The sequence below is a fragment of the Athalia rosae genome, chromosome 2 (genome assembly GCF_917208135.1).
Source record: "Athalia rosae chromosome 2, iyAthRosa1.1, whole genome shotgun sequence".
NCBI lineage: Eukaryota > Metazoa > Arthropoda > Insecta > Hymenoptera > Athaliidae > Athalia > Athalia rosae.
Window position 1 is genome coordinate 9,008,972 of NC_064027.1, and position 19,949 is coordinate 9,028,920.

A 19,949-nucleotide genomic window follows, 5' to 3' on the forward strand; every position below is an offset into this window, starting at 1 on the left:
ATTCGTTCATAGTTGATTTTTTCATTATCATATCTCACGGAACTTGCGAAATCATCTCCTTCTGGACATCAGATCTTTTACAATAGCGTTTGATGCAGGATAGATCGCGTGCTCCGAATTTCAGATACTTCAACTCTGAACTTTCGAAATTAAGGATATGTTAGAACGCTAATCTTCTCATAAAAATAACACGTTACTTTTTAATATTAAAAGAAAACATTTTCAAATATGATTTGATTTCAGTTGTCGCACGACGCTGATGGGAAAGTCGGGGAAAGTCGAAAAGTGTGTCGCCAAATTATTTGGACAACAAAATATCCAGGATACTCAACCCGTAATTCACTTTCATCGTAATTCAGTAAGAAACTTGATATATGTAGGTATGATTTTCATCGGAGAAGTATCAATTGGTGGAATGTATTTGCCTTGAAAGAACGTGTTATCGCTGCAACTTTCACGAACCAAACTGCTGACATGCGAAATTATTTTTATTTTTCGGTGTTTTGAATTACAATATTCACGCACAGTAACGATATTACCTTGACGAGTTTATTCAGCTGCAATTTTCAATGTTTTGAAATATATATTACAAAAGAATCGCATCATTACCGGCGTTCGAGTGTCAAAATAAGTATCGTAATGTCAATTGTTACTTTTAACCTATTTCTAACCTTTGACATTAAGGAATGGCTTTTCTATAAACCAAATATAATTCACTCCGAAACTCGTTACGATTTACTCATCTCACATCCCCATGCTCTTTATATAGATCCAAAGCCATCCAACGCCAAGACATGCTTGAAATAACGTGTAATGATCGACTGGGCAAGAAAGTTAGGGTGAAATGTAATCCAGATGACACAATAGGGGACCTGAAAAAATTAATAGCTGCACAAACGGGAACGCACTGGGAGAAAATAGTCTTAAAGAAGTGGTACACCATTTTTAAGGACCACATCAAGCTGCAAGATTGTATCCTTTATCACAGACGTACTGCTTTCGACAAGCCACTTTCAATTTGTGTCCCACTTTTCTACTAATCTATTCAGTGATAATTCTCAAATTATTCAACAATCTGCAATTTTGAATACTAGATGAACATATTGATTAGATGATGTAGTTTTTAATTTGGCTAATGCCCACTCAGATTTTACATTTTGAATTGAAACAGTATATAATTTCCTTACACCAATAATTTATAGATGAAATACACGACGGTATGAATTTGGAGCTGTATTACCAATGATGATACGAACCTCTGATATTAGGATTAAATTTATACCTCTAATGTTAATAATAATTTTTTTTTATTGTGGAATTACAACGTGTCTATAACTATTTCTATGGGTAATTATATACTTTGTAAATAACAGTTGAACAAGTCCAGCATTCAACTGCATAACTGTAGCGATTATAGGTATTTAAGATACATGATAGTCAGAAAGTTATATTTGTTACCCCCAGTTTTTAAAACGTGTTTGAAACTCTACTTTCATCCAGGTAGATTTATATTTTTTTTTTTATTAAACATTAGTTTGGTCTATGTTAGTAATTTTTGAATAAATAAAAATTACATCTCAAACAATTATGAAATACTATTTAAACCTAATAACAAAGCAACAATTCGTAACAATTTGACTTAGATGGGTAGCATTCAAAATTTTATTCACACCATTGGTATTTTGTGATTGCAAGATCAACCTTCTGATAGATTTACGTTCATGGAGGTAGCATATTGCAATCTACAAAATGTGGAGTACTGTTGTCAAATGTCATTCGAAGTTACATTTTATCTAATTCAGAATTTAGTTGGATATGTGAGAAATCGAACCAGTGTCCTGGAATCCTGGTTATGCCCAGCGATATATTTAACTATAAATTTCATTATGAAAATAATCAACTTTCTCTTTCACACAATTGATATTAGTTAGAAAAATAAATAAATTAAATCCCGCGGTTACGTATGGTAGTAAAATATAGCTAGAGAGCTAAATGATCACAATAGTATCCAAAGTTTACCTATACAAAAATGACTCGGGAGAAGTGATCAGATATTTCATATCCTTGTATGCCACCTCCACTTACATAATTTTTCTAAAAAGCAGTTTTATACTCAACTGGTGAGATAACATAAAATTACATATTCGTTTAATATTAATTTCTCTAATGAGGTCTCTTGAATCCTCCCTCCGTACGGTTAATTGGACTTTCAGCTTCAATCGTAACTCTACCTCGGTTGGCTAGGAAATCCCTTATGTGTTGCACGATCAAATCTATGGCCACTGCAACAGACCCCAATTTATTATTTTCAACTATGTCTCCAACTAATCTTTTTTATATCATTTTTTAGAAAAAAAAGAGAAAGTACCAGAGAACAAAAGGCTAATTGGTGTTATTGATGTAGTATTCACAAATAATCAAAAACATTTGAAATGAGATGACTGAAATAAAAGTCCTCTAATTTTTCCAGTATTTATTTTATTTTTATCTTCTTTTACATGTATGCCATCACAGTAGTATTATGCATTTCTCTATGCTATGTATATTTTCAGGTATAGTTCTTCATCAAGAATAGACCGAGATGAAAAATATGCTAGGGTCATTACTAAACTGTCCAAAATTCTTCGGCTTTTAGTTAATCGTTCTGAATGAGTTTAATATGATACTCATTATGCGTGAGGGGCCATGTGCCTTGTGAAAATATGAAACAACATTATCAATAGCTAATAGTTTAGTTTTGAATATTCTTGCGGTCAAGTTGAATTTATTCATAGTTCGACCTTCAGTTCTATGCTGTATAAAATATAAAACATTTATTCACGTGAAAAATTCAGAATGTATATTGTATAAAAACTCGGAAATTGGATGATCTATTCTAACAAAGTTCTCCTAACAACTGTAGTAATATTTTCGATACGATCATTATTTACTATATAGTCTGACAACTCTTTATCACATGACCACGATTGATTACAGAACAGTCATACTCCTGTAAATTGTTCCAAAGTGAAGGTGCATAGTGTGATTAACACAATATCCGTTTTGTGGGAATATACAAAGCAGAATTTCGAATGAAATCGAATACCTGTCCGCGTGCTATAAGATACTAGAATATATTCCATGTAACAGACAGTGGTCTGTTCACACGAAAATTGTAAGGGTATTGAAAAAAAGGAACCAAAAAATATTTGAATTTAAAAAAAAAAATTGATGAAAAGCAAAATAATCAGAAGAAAATAACACAATTGTCAGACTGAAAACTAGAAATTCTCGAAAATAAGTTATCGTAATATATAAAGTGGGTCGATCGTTTCATCACAGATCAGTCATCTGCTGAGCATGTCGGATGATGCTGATGTTCGCCTACGTTGGTGGATGTATGGATGCTGCCCGGATGACGATTCAGCCTTTTTCAAACGTAAAATGTCCCAGATGTGATGAACTATTAGGTCTATCGCCACTGCGAACATACCACAAACAAACCATTTTTTGTTGTAAATCGCTGCACTTTTCACGTTCACGCGCAATCACGGTCAATCCTGCACCAATCATACCCTTAACCACCGGGCAGCACCCATAAACATAAACGTATAGCTTGATAAAGATGAAATTAGCTGCTAAATGAATGCAACCAACTATATCAACATATATACTTGCGCATGGAAGCGATAGAAAGAGTACGCACCTAATTATTCATCCAACCTAACAATCCAACCAACAGTAACAGTCATGTAGAACTTTCAATGCTTCACGACTTTTGTAATCATTTCATGCACTATAGATTTAGCTCATTGTGAGCATGAGGCGAGAAAACTGGATAGACTAACCCTTGAGATTCTAACACTTCTAGCAAATTCTCACTATATACAAAAAAAAAAAAAATTAATACATTTGTTTTCTTGGACACCATAATATTCTCCGATAGTTTGTAACATAAACTTTGCCCACTTATTAAATTTAGCGGTAATTGGACTATTCGTATGAAAGTAGAGATTGTCAAGCAAAGTTAGTTGTTGCACAGCTTTGTTATGGCAATGAATATTAATAATGTGAAATGACTGTTATTATCGATAACCTAACAATAAGCTACAACCAGCACCGTAGTATGATTGTCATCAATAAACTTTAGTAAATTGAGTTTTATTACCTGTATTATCAGCTCCTCTTGGTATAATAACATCGGCAAATTTCTTTGTGGGTAAACAGAATTCCTCAAAAGCAGGTTTCACAAAATTCATGTACTGGTTTAGTACATAATCCAAGTCTCTTCCTCTTTCTTTAATATCTCTCGGTACTGGAAAGAATAAATGATAATGATCAATAACCACGTGCTGAAAAGTAATTACAACTTTGGATCTGAAGTTAGAATGAGACTTTCTAACTAAATACTTTGTATTCTTTGTAAAACAAGTTTAATTAAGTGCACTTACCCCTTCTGGCTAAGCGGGTATCAGAGTCTGTGTCCACGAATAGTTTCATGTGGAATAGTTCTCGAATAACTGGGAAATAAAAGACTAGAATGCCTTCAAACAAGACTACATCTGCTGGGTATATTGTCGTGATTTGATTTTTTATTCTGGAACAGAAAAATAGTTCAAACACTTACATGCGGATGCATTAGAACAGTGCAAAAAAGCACAAATATATCGACGCAAATTTGTCACTTGAAGATGAAACGAATAATCCATAATCTTACTTCTCACATTATGATATACTAAAAAATGAAGCCGGCTATGGTTCTGAAATAATAATACCTATGTGTCAAAAAGGAAAACAAATGAAGGCCAAGTGTCATATTTCCAGAAGCACGGTCCGTAATAATTCAAATATAGTATTTTCTTTTAAGCTTCATGCTCACGAATTTGGAAATGATTACTTGTACTTTCGAAATTTTAAAACACTCCTGTAAGTAATAAGAATATTACAAACAACTTTTTAGCCAATTTGTTTATTATGTCCAAAAAAGTTTAATATGAAATTGTTTGAAATCAAGGTGAGTTGTATGAAGTGTCAAACAGAGCAGACAAACCTCTGCATTGTTTATCAACACAGCAAAAATATGCTGAGTTTCATTTTTTACCGGATGGCTATGGATATAAAAAGGTGGTAGCAGGTCAACAGAGCATCAGAATAACAGTAGCATTACAAAAGCTATTGCAGTTTCCAAGAAAAGTGGAAATAGATTTAATCTGTTTCATTAGTTCAACGTTTTGAGTAAAACCTGCAACTAAAATGCAAGGAAAATTTGTGTGCATCTTGGCTATCTTTGCCATTGTAGCGGCTATGACATTCAGCGAAACCGATGGTTGCAGACATTGTGGCTATGATTCATGTGGTGGCTGTGCCGACGCAAATGTTATTGCTGTGGCTGTACCTGCTCCACAACCTTTATGCCATGGATGCGGTGGACATTACGTAAGTGATTTTTCAAAGTATTATAGCCATGTAAAAAACATTTAAGCTGCATTGAAACTTAATTAATTCAATGTTTTATACTTGAAAATTGATTGAAATTTGTATTTGTACAGAGCGGAGCTTCCTGCTTTCCAAGGCGTTACTGCAACAGCTGCTTGAGGCGCAAATCATACCGCCTGGCTAACCACTGTGGCTGTGACTGTGACTGCTAGAGTCCACTTTTGATCAATTTATGTAATGATATAACAGACTACAACCCTATTCTAATGGACCAGTTTATGAGATACTAAATGCATACAAATAAATAATGTACCATTGCTGCAACCAAATGCTGAAATGTCTACACTGATTATTACTTTGACCTTTTCCTTCAACTAATGTTTTTTAATACCCATTTGTGTGATAGAAATTGACAGATATACTCTCCGGAGCCTTAACATTTGTGGAATTAATCAGCTTTCAACTGGTTTTAATCAAGGATATACATACATGCTATTAGATCGATAGTCATAAGCGGGTATCTCGCACTTAACTCCGGCAAGAATGTCTTGTAAAGTTTGCAGTATGCGATCATTATCAAATGCATCGGGATGGTCGAAATTGAACTGGCCTTTTTCAGCTTTCAGTTTTTCTGCAGGACTCAATTCCCGATAAAAGCTATCTTGTGATATGCAGACGACTTGTCGCTCTGTGTGATCCATATCCACTTGTCCTAACTTCTCCATTATCCGCTTGCATACTGTAGACTAAAAAAAATTCTGTATATTGAAGAACACATCCGAAACACTGGTTAATAAAACGATGAATCAACTGAACTATCTCAAGCTTTGTATTGTAGTATTATATTTGTAACATTTCTTTAGCATTGTTCAAATTCCACTGTTGAAGCAAAGAATGGTGTAAGAAATAAAGTGAACCAGGCCATTGTCAGTTGGTAAAGATAAGAGTTGAGCTTTGAAATGGTCTCATTGTCAGTGATTTCTGTTTTTAAATGATGGGCAGTATCCATGTAATATCTACATGAACGTTCATATTTGCAGAAGCTGGAGCTCACCTTGCCACTTGCTGTTCCACCCGACACTCCTATCAAGAATGGAGTTTTACCTTCCACACCATTCAATTTGCCGTTGATACCAAACGACATTTTTCGGGAAGTACACAAATTCATCGAAGCATCTGCCATTTTTATGAAACTTCTTGCGTGACTATTCATATATTTGATCATGCGTGAATATTGTACGACGCAAATGTGCGCAAATAACAGTTAAATACTTTAAAGTTAACGACGGAATGCCCAAAGAGGATGGGATTCCGAATAATCACACGGCGCATGCGCCAACTCATTGCAGACGATTGTTGATATGAAGCTCAAGACGATAACCACGTGGTAGTGGCAATCCCTATTTATCTAGTATACAAATCCCTGCCTGTCCCTGAAGTTATTCTGACTACATCAAATGCATGACCTTGGCAAGACGGCCTTGAGCTAGAATTTTAGGGGAAGTAAGATTATTTAGTGAAAATTATTAACGATTTATTGTGTCATTAACAATAAGATAATTTTTTGTCATCGAAGGCTCCTATGTGGACGATACCGCTGCGAAGACCAGTTTTCGGCACAACAAGCCCTCGAACTTAGAGCGACTCAAGGTCTCAAAGGTCTGTACAGCAAGAGCTTGTTTGATCACGTGTGGATAGCATTTTGTGTTTCAAGTGGTTTATCCGACAGCGAATTGCTCCAAATATATTTTGAAGGGGCAAACATCGATCTCATCAGGGACAACGCGATGAAGAAACGAACTGAAATAAAACTTGATTAAAAGCGTACTTCTTATCACTGTTTTCTCGTGATCCGTATAACCCCAGAATAATAATGCTGTATCTTAGCACGACAGCGTAAATTTAATCTACGTGTTCATCTAAAAAAAAGTAATGTTCTTTTTATTGATAAAGATGACACAACTTGTTGCTCACGGACGTTGTGTTTGCAACGCTGCAATGAGTTATGAGGTACGTCGTTAGTCGGGCTGTTCGAACGTTTTTCAACAATGGTATTATAAGTGGCTTCATGATTTAAATTCTTTCACTCATTTTCAATGGCAGCCTGATCTTTGTTGTACGTTTTTAATTTCATAAGTAAAGTGCTCTTATTGATCAGCATTAATCAAAATTATTCTCGATTTTATTGAACAGCAAAAGAAATTCTTCATGTAATCTGTTTTCATTTTTACTTGCTGAGAATTGGTTATAACTGAAGCCTAAATCGTTATCACTTCCAGGACACAATTCGAGCTCTCAATGGACTTCAAAGCAATGCTCAGTACCTGCTGAAAAACTTGAATAATCATTCCTCTGGAAGTACGTCCCTGCGTTATATGAAAAAATACCTCATACGGTGAGAAAATGATAAAACTCAATATATCTAATCACAGGATATTTGATTGATTGAATTGTAATATGAAATCTACAGATAAATCTTCAACATTTTTTTTTTTTTCATTTTTAGTAATTTCATTTTTGTAATTAAATATAGTTGCCATCTGGCAAAAGAATACATGAATTTATTATTCATTCAATAGCTCCGGTTTGACCCTTCAAGATGTGGACAAGCTTTCAATAATCCATGTAGCTGGGACTAAGGGCAAAGGATCAACCTGTGCATTCACAGAGAAGATCTTACGAGATTATGGATTTCGCACAGGATTTTATAGCTCACCTCATCTAGTTCAAGTAACCGAAAGAATACGAATCAATGGTCAACCAATAAAGGAAAGTTTGTTTTCGAAATACTTTTGGCAGGTATACAATGTGTTGAATAGCCAAAAAGAAGATGATTCTGATATGCCCACGTATTTCAAATTCATCACTGTTGTGATGTTCCACATATTTCTAAATGCTGATATTGATGTGGTTATTCTAGAAGTTGGTATAGGCGGTGAATATGACTGCACAAATGTGATCAGCAATCCTGTTTGCGAAGGTATCACTAGCTTGGGCTTAGACCATACTGGGTTGTTGGGAAACACTTTGGAAGAAATTGCTCGTCAGAAATCCGGGATATTCAAGCCAAATTCGATCGCCTTCACTGTGCCACAGCCAGAAAATGCCATGCGTGTGCTCAGACAAACAGCGATTGAAAGAAATTGTAGATTATACGTAGTTCCTGCTTTTAAATCCTATGATTGGAAAGGGAATCCACCGGTTCTTGGAATGGCGGTGCATGCACAAGAGACTAACGCATCATTAGCTATCCAATTAGCACACACATGGATTTTGGAAAGAAGTAAAAAGACTTCAAATGGCTCAAATGATGAAGCGATTAACATTTCGCACAATAAAAATCCTGATTCAGTCTACATAACGAATAGAAATATCTTAAATCTTAATACTGAAAACCATATAATTGACGGCAATCCAGAATCTCTTAATCATGCCTTTGCCACTAATCCGAATGAGGTACAGGGTATACAGAAGTTTGATAACTACAGCAAAAACGGTCAATCGGTTGAATATAAGATCCCGATAGTTTCTCTAACAAGAACTGCTAATGCTTTGTCATCCTGCAAATGGCCAGGTCGCACTCAAGTTTTATGTGGAAGGACTATGGATTTTTACTTGGATGGTGCACACACTACTGAAAGTATCGAAATCTGTACGATGTGGTATTTAAGTGAACAGAAAAATAAGACTGGAAATCGTTTCCTAATTTTTAATACAACCGGTAACCGTGACGTAAGTGAATTATTGAAACCACTGAAACGTTTACAGTTTAAAAAAGTTTATTTTGTACCAAATATTGCTGAAAATAGCCCAAAACTTGATCAACTGGAGTTAAATACCACAAGGCATCAACAGCAAAGTGCGTGCTCAATGAATTGTGAACTCTGGGGAAAAGGAAATGCAGTAGTGTTGAAAAATGTTCAACAAGCTCTGACTGATATTGCTCAAGTAAGTGACATAAAGTTCTGCTCCCAAACTGAGGAACACAAACCACAGGTACTAGTTACAGGATCTTTGCATTTGGTTGGTGCTGCGTTAGCACTCTTGGATCCACATTTAGCGATGAAAACAAATTATTGAGATTCTAGGATATCTCGAGAAATGCATTCATCTTTTCCAAAAATGGGCTAAATAGTTTACGTTGGTATTATAATAACCATGAATTTCACTCATAGTCGTAACTTAACTTAATGATTCTACGTACAATCGAACTCTTGGGAGATGTGCATGAGTAAGTTACTATTACGGTTTAATTATAAATTTGACGTTTATCACATATAGTGTGCAAGAATTAGCAAGCTTCTCTGTTTTATTGATCAAGGGGTTCTAGGCATACATCTAACAAGCATTTTATATTCAATGGTATATATCAGCGCGAATTCTTGTACATATCACAAAAGGTCAGAGAAAAATCATGCGTTATTGTTGATAAATCTTGAGATTTTTAAACAAAAATTTGGGTTTGAAAACGCATAACAAGTATATCAATGAGCTATACAGACCAGCTGTGCACAAGTTACTTGTATACTTCTGGCAGGATCCGAATGTCCAGAGGTACTTTGTGTGTAATGGTTTGGTTGTAATTGGTACCAGATCATGTGAATAAAAAGAAAATAAACGCCCTAAACAAATAAATTATTATTTCTTCAGCAGAACCCACTTCGTAATTTCCATGAAACATTAATCATAATTATATACTTACTCATTCTTTTGACATTTTCATACTTCTTGATGATAAACATCAGTCTTATTCCAAATAGATGTACCGCAAGTAGTTAATGACAATAACAAACAGTTTCAATAGAAACAATATAATTATTATTCTTACTTAATACTAATGATACTAATGTTAATGATCGCAGTAATAACAACAGTCAATCGCCATGGTAGTGCATTTCTTTGACAGGTGTCCCGCAATGCGAGTTTTTGACAGCTTGAAAGTTTTTTTTGTAGATTACGTTTACACTTTAGACAAATTGCAACTAAAATAAAAAAAAAAACTCGAGAATTATAATTATTCAACTATTTGTGTATGATCAACACAGACTCTAGGATTTTATTGTTCACCATATGCAGACTCAAAAACGTTTGGAGCGATAATCTATATCGCACTCAGCTTCTGTTTCTGACAGGCTTAAGGAACCTCCGGCTCGTCGTCGAAGACGATTATCATCTGGACTCTAAAAAAAACAAACAGAAAATAATCAATAGTGGTAATATAACCACTCGAAAATCAGTGCACAATTCATTAGTCGTTTGCGATACATTTGTTGTGACCTCAATACAATCATGCATAAAAACAAATATCTGTGCATCAGATCTCACTCATACAGTAAGTCTATAACCGTTCACTTGCTAACATAAAGCGATCATCCAATCCTGAAGTATCATTAATTAAGCAGCGGGTTTATGTCTATTGATTCTGAATGAGCACTTAATGTATTTGTTCGGAATATTAGTTACCATGCACAGCTATAGAGAAAATGGAGGATGCCCATAAGGTCCTAGAGATGGTCCTAACTGAAACGTAACGTAGCACTTCTTTAATAAGCACATACACTAGACTACACAGTACATGCGATTCAAGAGAAGAAAATATGAATGAACATGTGACTGCAACACAATAAAGAAGCATTAGGTGCAACATACATATAGTCGTTCTCATGCAATATGCAACACATAGTCGATCTCATGCAATATGTAACCTGTAGCTTATTCCTAAGAATCCTAATGTATTCGAATTTCATGTTCATGCGTTTTTTGTAAGAGATGATTAATGCTAATTAGTAGAAATAATCTTTACGACGTATTATGCTTTACGTTAAAATTACAAATTCCTAGTCTTGCATATTCCATGTGTACCTAAAACCATGCTGTCTTATTATCCTGACATAGACCATAATTTCAAGGAAGGTAATGCGAGATTTTACAATCGCAACTTTGAGAAAGTCGCATGCTATCATTACAACGAATTGAAAGTCTGACCCATGGAACATAATATGAATGCACCAGTATTTTTTTTTGTAAAACGTTTACTTGCCTGATCGAGAATTCCCGCAGTAGGTTCTGAGGCATAGCCAACCTCTTGGGCATCTTCTTCTAAATCGGCTTCATATTCTTCAAGTTCTTCTGAATCTGAGTCCAGATCCAAGTCCACATACCGACTGCCACGAGAGACCTTACAAACCATTTGTGCCAAATCAGTAAATGTATAAGCTGAGACGGATGACTGCTGTTGTTGATTCGCTGCTAGAGTTTTTGCTTGCATTGCTTTCGCTTGTTCTCTGCCAGCATTAAATCTCGGCAAAACCCCTGCCTTCAATTGACCCTCGAAGTAGGTTTTACCTAAATGAAATTGTATTCATTTAATGACGAAGTTATTGAAAAGCAAATTACTTAAGGCTCAATTGATGCGACAAAATTTATTTAGGTCTAGACAGTGAATACATTCATTTCTTACCATGATGATAGCCAACATCTTTGATTTCATCAAAGTTGGCAAATTGTAACGTTTTATATTTGTCAATTGGCGGTCTAATGTATTCACAGTAATCTGACGACTTTACTTCCTCCAACTGTCGAACACAACTGACGTATGCCAAACGGGATTGAATATCAGGAAGGTTTGGGACTTTGACAGCAGTTGCAAATGGATTCCATCGTTTCCATAATAACCACCAGCCCGATAATGAGTCTCCATAATTTGTCAGGTCGGTGTCATCTTGCGAGCCCACATCTATTGCTAGTATGTGATGAGCTCCTTGTCTAAGCATTTCATCAGCTTTGACAAAAATATAAATTGCGTGTATCACAAAAATATGTATATACATATTGTGCAAAAGTTTTTCTTGGGCATGCTCATCACAACAATAACTTGGCGTGTTTCTATGTTACTCTGTAAATTGTTTGCTACTATGACAGATATGTCAAAATGTGTTCAAATGCAACTGTGAATATCATAAATGTTTTGATATGAATAGTTGTGCTGAAGTAGGTTCGTCTGTTCAATTGTGTATTTGGTGAATTAAGTGTGACCGTATTTGCCTCAATTGCAATTCATCTGTGTTGTGTTTTCAAAATAATCAAGCATTCTTAGTACATTTTCAATAAGAAATCAGGTCGGTTATTAAGAGAATCAACATCTGCGTTCTTTCTCGAAAACATAACTGGACTTATAGTTCAGGTATCTAAAATATGTAGCCGGCATCTGATGATGTATGATTAATATTTTTCCATTTGATTATATTCATCAACAGTCCAAAGGATCGATCCGTTATTCTTACATGGTTAAAACTCATGGTTATACAGCATTGAACAATTTGGGAGAAGATTTTAAGCAAAAGACAGAGATAACATGTCCAGGTTGTTGCAGTTAAAAATTATGTTCTCTAAAAAGTTATGGGTATCATTGAATCCGGATAGAAGATGCAGGCTTGGGTGAACAACATAGTTCAACAGGAAGAACACAGTATGTAAGAACATGTATCAGAAAATCAGTAAAAACTATTAAGTTGTCAATAAAAAGCTACCTAGTTTGCACTCGTTGTCTAAAAATAAGTAACGGTCATGAAATGCATGATACCTGGTACATTGTTAACGTAGCACCCGTCAACCAAAAGATGTCCATCAGCTGGATCGCAAATAGGTGGAAAAATACCAGCTATGGTCATACTCGCTCGGCAATATCTCCATAACAAGCCTGTCTTGAACATACTAATTTTTTTTCACGATTTTCTTTTTACATCTTTTGGCTACGGGAGCGAGCTCTAATGTGAATGTATGAATGTGGAGTGCGTTCGATGAAGATGAGTAAATATGCGTTTTGTCTGTTTGTTGTGTTTCTGCAAGTTTTCAGAGCAGTCAAAAAATGATGTGGCATAAATAATCGTATAGTAGCTCACTACACGGAAAGGGTGAAAGTGTAAGTTGCTTAGAGTGATTAGTTGATTATCGGGCAAAGATGTGTATGTAATACAGATATACTGAAGTGTAATAAAGACACTATGATGCACTAGTTATTTTCCTTCAGATTTACAGTAGGTTGAATTACTCGGAGAAAGACTTCAAGGTAAATCATTTGTTTTTTTACGTGGACTATTGGACTTTGAATAGTGTAGCCTGATTCGATGTGGATATTGATAGTGGAACGATATTATTTCCAACGAGACACTGAAATTTGACATCGTGTTACCTGGTAAGTTGTTGACGTACCCGCCATCAAGGAGCAGGTGGCCGTCAACCGGGTCGCACATCGGCGGCATATAACCCGATAATGACATCGAAGCCCGAATGTAACGCCACAGCGATCCTAAATGCGACAAATCATTATTTAACTATTTTCTTTAAAACTTGATGGAATTTTCGTAACATTTAAAGCATTTAAAAAGATCGTCCCTTGTGAACAAAATTTCAGACTATAGTATCTGTTTATTGCCTTGCAATATCAAAAGTAGAATCAACTGTTCAGAGATACATAAATAACGCAGCATTACGCCAGAGCAAAACAGCAAGGTAGAACACCAGATAGGTTTGATATCAAATTTTGTAGATAAATTTTCGCGGAAAGATTTTACAGCAATGGGAAGAATAATACCCCTCCGAGGGTCGGTTTGAAAATAATTAAAACGTTCTGGTCAAAGAAATTGGAGAGTACGTCAACAACGATTATCCATAGAGCTCGCTCCTGCATTTCAGAAACATGGCAAGACAGTTAGAGACATGAAACTTATACATATACTTGGTTACTTTATGTACATAAAACAAAAATAGCCTGAAAATATTATTTCGTTAAAGATTTCAAATGTTATCAACTAAAAGACTCTGCTTTTGAGATAATTCGACTTTGGTTTTGTGAAACTGAGATCTTTGTAAAATAGGTCGGTACAAGGCAGAGAAATTTCAGGACAAAATAAATAGTTTCTTCAAGACATGCAATTGAATTGAGATTTTATCATTTATAGAACATTTGGCACAAAAGATTAGAATTCGAATTGAAATTGCAGTCCCGCACTACAGAGGTAAGAGGTGTTAACGAAAGTGTTATACCGACCGTGTGTATGCGTGCGCTTCGAAGATGCGGTGATGTCCGTGGTTATCGTGAAATATGGAAGCCACAGATCTTCGATATACACATCTCCAAAAGTTCCCTGAATAGTTGCATTAAAATCTTTTCCCGAAAACATTGAAGTCATAGGATAAGTCAAATCCAATATTTGTCTCCACCATTGCGTCATTTTCTGAAATCAAAAAGTATGATTGATTATTTTCAAAACTTGAATCGTAATAGACTGAACAAAGACTCAAGACCAGGTTGACAAATATCATGCAATGTACCTTTGACCATTCTCGAGCTTTCTGAGTTGTAGTCGTGATGTTCTTTTCCATACACCACAAGGCACCCATAAATGCGCCAATGCTGACACCTCCGACCATATCAATGGGGATTCCAGCCTCTAGAATTGCTTTAAGCATACCAATATGTGCTGCCCCTCGAGCGCCCCCACCCCCGAGAACTAGTCCTACAGACGTTCCTGTAAGCCATCGTGCAAGTCTGCTGAAGTCACTGTGCACATTTGGTTCTGATGTTAGCACTTTTGAGTAAAGTTCATTCTGTAAAAAAATAACCATGGTCAGCCTGACATTACAGTGAAGATGTGAAATGATACGTAAAGTTTAATTTACAATACGATATTGTGATTTTCTCGTAAACATCCGTTTTGGGCACTGAATATGATGGTGACTCGAGACCCAACTTCTCATGTTTAGCCATTCAACGGTGTTACTGGGTCGAAGCCCGCTTTGTTCTCTATGAAGTAAGACCAATTCTTTTTGCGTACGCATCGCGAGTCTTTCTACTTCACGTTCCATACGACCTAAGCTTGGTGTCTTTTCACCTAAGCCAACAATGAGTATACAATCAGCTTGTCGCACACAACGTTGCGTCCAGAGAGTGTAGCTCGAATCACATTGATACAATGAGATGCGATGCTGATCCTCTTGCTGTGCCAGCCACGAAGTGAGTCGGTATTCGTTTGCTGGTTCCATTATGGCAGCTCCGAGCGTCTAAAGTTGAAAGACCAATGATCATGACATAGCTCATTTTGTGGGGTATTTTCTGATCAATATCTCAAAATCATGAATACCAAACTGAGTTTTACTCTTTACTAGAAAACCACCTTTCGAACAACGTCGGACGTCAACCGCAGGCACGGTCCAATCGCGCACAATGAGTGGTATAATTCAAATGTAAAGGCAGTTAGCGGAACGTCTTCTGAAATTGGTACAATCGCTACAGTTGAAAAATTCACTTGAGATGGCCTGGCATCTACTGTTGCAGCCGCACGACTTCTGAAAAATAAGCACTTTTAGTACTAGCAATTGAGTAAATATCGATTGGAGAATAGATATAAGAAAAAAAGACGAAAGTTCTTGCTGAGAAAATCTCGTGCAATATCATAATCTAATTAGATGTCTTTCAATAATAAAATTACATAAACTCAATCACAGTGGCTGAGTGTATGTATACTCAATTACAAGGGACTCACGTTACTCCATTCGATACACCGTTAGATTGTGAACGTTGCCAAGATCCAAGTATTCGATGACCCAGCAGATTAATCAACCTTGTAACAACAATCGGGAATCTGAGCTTGATAGCATTAAACAGACCTTCGGGGAGTTTGGCTAGTTCTGAGTCACGCACAGCCATTACTGTTGTAGATCTAGTCGTTTGTGTGACCATCTCGACGATACCCACTAAGTCACCTTTACCATATTCTGCTACCAATTCTTTTTTTCCATCAGCGTACGTGATAACAGATCTTAAACGTCCACTCAAAACAATGAATGTCGAATCAGATTCAGCACCTTGCCTATAGAGAGCTCTACCGCTCTCTAAGAACAGCCAATCCAAGGCAAAGTCTACCTGTTGAATAATTATTTGAGAAATAATCCTATCCGTGCATAAACTATTTGAATTTGGTTCACAATTTTTTTACAAACATTGCGTATGTCAAAATGCTTACTTGTCGAACAAACGGACTGAGTCTTCTGACAACGGTGTTTGCAACATGTAGAACAACCGTAGGCTTCTCTCGCATGATGGCAAAAAATGTACTTTTGGAGAGTAGAGCGATACGGCTTGCATGTTTGGCACGAATTGTATAAAAAGATGGCTCGCCTGTCAGTACAGCCAGGCCACCAACTATTTCACCGGGATGCGTACTGTACATATGAACCTCCTGACCTGCGTCTCGCCCTTCCGCCACACGCTGACTGACAATGAGCGATCCGGATATCACGTACACCAGGGCTACATCCTGAAATGTATGAAAGTTTTTGTCGGAAACACGTCTCGAGAAATGCATTAATATATTTGATCTTATTTGTTGTCTTTCAAAAGTCACATACCTTGTGCGATTCTTCTTTCATAATGTAAGTTCCAGCAGGTACTTCGCGAATTTGCACCTTACCATCTTTTAGAATTGTGTCATCTTCTAGACCCAGCTCTCGAACAAAAGCATCGGTTGCTAATTGGATAAGTTGTGATTCGTCCAACTGTTGATGATGTGGCCCTTCGGTTGTTGACCGTTTTCTGTTCGTGCCACCACCTCCCGAGTGTACAAGATCTGGTGTAGTACCCTGGACCTGCTGCGGGACTGTGACAGGAGAAGTCAGCCAATGCGACTCACATTCTGGCACCACATCTGATGAATTTTGACTTAGCAAAGGATTGGAACCCTGGTATTTCCAATCTAGGGTGCTTTTTGATCTGTCAGGATGGTTAGGTCTTTTAACGCGAAATTCCAGGAGCAGATGGAAGATTAAATTAGTTGAGCGCGGATGAGAAAAATATTCTCTCAGAAACCATATGTCAAATATTAAAGACCACTGAAAGAGTTGCCTTACCGACGACTAGAGGCAATTGGTATTGGCTGTGATATCAGGCTCGAGCAGTCTCGATGGAATATTTCGGAGCCACCAGCATGCTCATTATTTCCTGGACCAGAAGATGCATTATTATCTGGATTCGGTGCAGCGAAGTTTTCTCGAGTTCTTGAACGCACAGGAGACCCAGAAAACGGACTGTACTTTTTTTTATGCGTTCCTGGGTTTACCAGCTCTGCCGATAAGCCTAGATATTGATGCAAGGCCGTAAACGTGACACGTTGTAATCGAACCATTATGACTTGGATTACTCGAATGAATGCATCGGGGTGATCTTGAAATACCTGCAAAACATATATTGTCAAGTTCTTTGAAATTTCGTTTGTTGTATTACAACCGAATTAAACGCACATCACTACTTTATTCAATGTCAATTATAGTATATCAGATCTCATAGCATGATCAATGAACAAATAAGTAATTTCATAATGCAACTGTGGTTGCTCCGCTCAATTCAAGCACGTCTTACCCTTTGTTGTTTAGGACTTATATTTACCTCTTGGAAGGAACTCATTGGCAACTTGACTACTATGGAATCTTCAACAGCTCGGGCCGATACAGTTTTATAGGAACTTGTGTGGCCTGTTAGCACGTCGGTGAAACTGAGCAAGCTCGTTACAGATTCCCCAGTCTTTACTAGTTTCAGGGAAATCTGGGCACCATCGGCTCCCACAATGAATACATTAACCAGCCCTTGTTGTACAATAAACACGTTGACATCAGGGTCTCCAATTTTGAAGAGGTAGCTGCCAGCAGGCAAAGTCATTATCTCTGTGTGTTTGCATAGCTTAAGGAATACTGGTTTCTCAAAATGGCCAAATACTCGTATACTTTGAAGCATGTACAACGCATCAGGTGGTACTCTATCGCCTGGACCTAGATCTTCTTCCAAATATTCAGCTGGCGGTTCTAAGACCTATGAAAAAGAATTGTTGTACGCCTTTGTTGGGAGAGAATAGGTGTTAGGGAAGACAATGTCGTCCATTGGATTTCATAACTTACTTTCAATTGTTGAGGTGCATTCTCTTTTTTCAGTTGTAACAACCTTCTGGCAAAACGCATTACGGCACGTCTTTTTTTTCCTTGCCCAGTTGGATGTACTTGGCCACTTATGGACTTTACTTTCCTCAACATCTTTCTACCGTAAAATAAAACTTTATCACGCTTTCTAAATCTGGGCCTGCTGTTACCCACACCAACGAATTCTTTAACCTCCGGCAAAAACTCCTTGTTCTTCCATTTTCGTAGGATTATCAGTACAATTGATACGATTAACAATGTCAAGAAAAGGCCGATTGTACCCAAAAATAGAATGTTTGACGCCTGATACTCTTCCACAAACTGACCAATCCATCTTGAAAATGCATATGATCCCAGGCTCTCATTGAATTTATTAAATAGATCCACAACCTGTGAAAAAAGCGTAGTATTAAATTCATTTCAGAAATCCAAATATAATTTATCACATTTAAAACACAGCATAGTAGTTGGTAAAAGTTGTGATTGAGAATTTTGCCAAAAAGTTTTCTGAGATTTGCACTAAAATTAAACATTAATTGTATGTATATCTATGACATAATTGTGTAATTGAAGAGATGCAAGTCACCCTTGCAAAAGTAGAGTAGCTTGACTTTATTCTATCTTTCAATAAAACTAATGACAGTATATGTACTTCACATTAGATGTAAACCAAGTATTATACCTTCGTGCTACAGTCAGATACCATACACATATTTGCAAAACATTTGTTTATATAATTTGCAAATCTTCTTGTGAACTATACATTGTATTGCTGACTTGATAACCATAAACCATGCATCTCGCATGTATGTATTATTGCCAGTTACATTTATGAGAAGTGACGTACATTAAATACATATTCATGACATGAGGTTATTTGTTTAGAAATATCAACACGTCATATTCCACATGAAAAATTCACTGATTCCATACTATGATTGTATAAAAGATCGAGTTCAATTTTTGGTTATGTGATTTTGACAGCTCCGAACGCTAAGCACATTTCTTCGACCGAATCTAATTGATATTCATTAGATAACGATCGCTAATGAGGCATTCACCGTAGCTGATGATATGATAAATAAATTCTAAGAATGATAATACAACCATTGATACAACCTCCATGATGGGCAATCATCTCGTTTGAGGATTACGTATTTAAGTTGTACTTCAGTCGTCTGCCAACTGGTAGCACAAATGAGATTGCAACTTGAAATTTAGAATCACGTTATGTTCTAGCGAAAATACTAATTTTTCCATCAACTTCTCCACACGCAGAATAACAGAAATTTCAACGGTCTTATTGTTAATGTCACAACACACCACACAAGTCAACACATCCAATACTGATAAGTGACATGCGCATTTTTTCTTTTTAATCTACTCATTCTTTCGCTTCTGTTATAATATATTTATCTTAATACCATTTTTCTTGTAGATTTTGTCACTGTTTTCGTTCCAGAAATAAGAGAGAACGAACAGAAGGTCTTTAATTATAAATAATTAATATGTTTCTGTTTTCATTTTAGCTTTGATTCAACGTCGTGCTTGTATGTACTAATGATACG

General features: G+C 36.3%; 4 protein-coding genes across 20 annotated transcripts; 2 read left to right on the forward strand and 2 right to left on the reverse strand.

Annotated features, from left to right (window-relative positions):
• The first annotated feature begins 2 nt into the window (after positions 1-2).
• On the forward strand, positions 3-1,585 carry LOC105684556 (ubiquitin-like protein 5). 4 transcript variants are annotated; one of them, XM_012398009.4, is made up of 4 exons: positions 3-159; positions 244-380; positions 770-972; positions 1,203-1,585. In XM_012398009.4, exons 3-4 carry the CDS (start codon positions 795-797, stop codon positions 1,244-1,246), a joined length of 222 nt encoding a protein of 73 aa, XP_012253432.1. In that variant the 5' UTR covers positions 3-159; positions 244-380; positions 770-794; the 3' UTR covers positions 1,247-1,585. The 4 variants fall into 4 exon arrangements, with proteins under 4 accessions (XP_012253432.1, XP_012253423.1, XP_012253412.1 ...); XM_012398000.4 differs by having other exon boundaries at positions 6-159; positions 244-376; XM_012397989.4 differs by having other exon boundaries at positions 14-159; positions 244-358.
• LOC105684527 (uridine-cytidine kinase) lies at positions 1,291-6,758 on the reverse strand. Of its 2 annotated transcripts, none has more exons than XM_012397940.4 (5): positions 6,470-6,758; positions 5,905-6,161; positions 4,431-4,576; positions 4,148-4,294; positions 1,291-2,282 (listed from the first exon to the last, which is right to left on the reverse strand). In XM_012397940.4, the coding sequence occupies exons 1-5, from the start codon at positions 6,638-6,640 to the stop codon at positions 2,164-2,166; spliced, it is 840 nt and encodes a 279-aa protein (XP_012253363.1). In that variant the 5' UTR covers positions 6,641-6,758; the 3' UTR covers positions 1,291-2,163. The 2 variants fall into 2 exon arrangements, with proteins under 2 accessions (XP_012253363.1, XP_012253357.1); XM_012397934.3 differs by lacking the exon at positions 1,291-2,282 and adding an exon at positions 2,462-3,460 and having other exon boundaries at positions 6,470-6,756.
• Positions 6,759-6,777: 19 nt separating this feature from the next.
• On the forward strand, positions 6,778-10,046 carry LOC105683448 (folylpolyglutamate synthase, mitochondrial-like). 6 transcript variants are annotated; one of them, XM_020850670.2, is made up of 5 exons: positions 6,778-6,918; positions 6,992-7,074; positions 7,369-7,425; positions 7,695-7,810; positions 7,995-10,046. In XM_020850670.2, the coding sequence occupies exons 3-5, from the start codon at positions 7,369-7,371 to the stop codon at positions 9,493-9,495; spliced, it is 1,674 nt and encodes a 557-aa protein (XP_020706329.1). In that variant the 5' UTR covers positions 6,778-6,918; positions 6,992-7,074; the 3' UTR covers positions 9,496-10,046. The 6 variants fall into 6 exon arrangements, with proteins under 6 accessions (XP_020706329.1, XP_048505720.1, XP_012251472.2 ...); XM_048649763.1 differs by lacking the exon at positions 7,369-7,425; XM_012396049.2 differs by lacking the exons at positions 6,778-6,918; positions 6,992-7,074 and having other exon boundaries at positions 7,081-7,531.
• A 164-nt stretch (positions 10,047-10,210) lies between these two features.
• On the reverse strand, positions 10,211-19,944 carry LOC105683424 (neuropathy target esterase sws). Of its 8 annotated transcripts, XM_020850662.3 has the most exons (16): positions 19,064-19,467; positions 18,364-18,771; positions 17,858-18,277; positions 17,323-17,645; positions 16,825-17,185; positions 16,440-16,733; positions 15,960-16,339; positions 15,591-15,762; positions 15,097-15,477; positions 14,749-15,024; positions 14,465-14,651; positions 13,607-13,723; positions 11,876-12,196; positions 11,456-11,760; positions 10,879-10,935; positions 10,211-10,595 (listed from the first exon to the last, which is right to left on the reverse strand). In XM_020850662.3, the coding sequence occupies exons 1-15, from the start codon at positions 19,091-19,093 to the stop codon at positions 10,888-10,890; spliced, it is 4,023 nt and encodes a 1,340-aa protein (XP_020706321.2). In that variant the 5' UTR covers positions 19,094-19,467; the 3' UTR covers positions 10,211-10,595; positions 10,879-10,887. The 8 variants fall into 8 exon arrangements, with proteins under 8 accessions (XP_020706321.2, XP_020706318.2, XP_020706315.2 ...); XM_020850659.3 differs by lacking the exons at positions 10,879-10,935; positions 19,064-19,467 and adding an exon at positions 19,806-19,944; XM_020850656.2 differs by lacking the exons at positions 10,879-10,935; positions 19,064-19,467 and adding an exon at positions 19,501-19,730.
• Positions 19,945-19,949: the final 5 nt, after the last annotated feature.

Coding starts and splice junctions, on each gene's coding strand:
- LOC105684556 (XM_012398009.4), top strand. CDS start 795: ATGCTTGAAATAACGTGTAATGATCGACTGGGCAAGAAAGTTAGGGTG. Junction 973..1,202: donor CCACATCAAGCTGCAAGATT/GTATCCTTTATC, acceptor AATAATTTATAG/ATGAAATACACGACGGTATG.
- LOC105684527 (XM_012397934.3), bottom strand. CDS start 6,640: ATGATCAAATATATGAATAGTCACGCAAGAAGTTTCATAAAAATGGCA. Junction 6,162..6,469: donor GTGGAACAGCAAGTGGCAAG/GTGAGCTCCAGC, acceptor AATTTTTTTTAG/TCTACAGTATGCAAGCGGAT. Junction 4,295..4,430: donor TACCCGCTTAGCCAGAAGGG/GTAAGTGCACTT, acceptor TATTCTTTCCAG/TACCGAGAGATATTAAAGAA.
- LOC105683448 (XM_012396040.2), top strand. CDS start 7,348: ATGTTCTTTTTATTGATAAAGATGACACAACTTGTTGCTCACGGACGT. Junction 7,426..7,694: donor ACGCTGCAATGAGTTATGAG/GTACGTCGTTAG, acceptor TATCACTTCCAG/GACACAATTCGAGCTCTCAA. Junction 7,811..7,994: donor ATGAAAAAATACCTCATACG/GTGAGAAAATGA, acceptor TTCATTCAATAG/CTCCGGTTTGACCCTTCAAG.
- LOC105683424 (XM_020850642.3), bottom strand. CDS start 19,093: ATGTGTATGGTATCTGACTGTAGCACGAAG. Junction 15,025..15,096: donor GAAAATCACAATATCGTATT/GTAAATTAAACT, acceptor ATTTTTTTACAG/AATGAACTTTACTCAAAAGT. Junction 13,115..14,464: donor GAAGCGCACGCATACACACG/GTCGGTATAACA, acceptor TGTTCAAGACAG/GCTTGTTATGGAGATATTGC.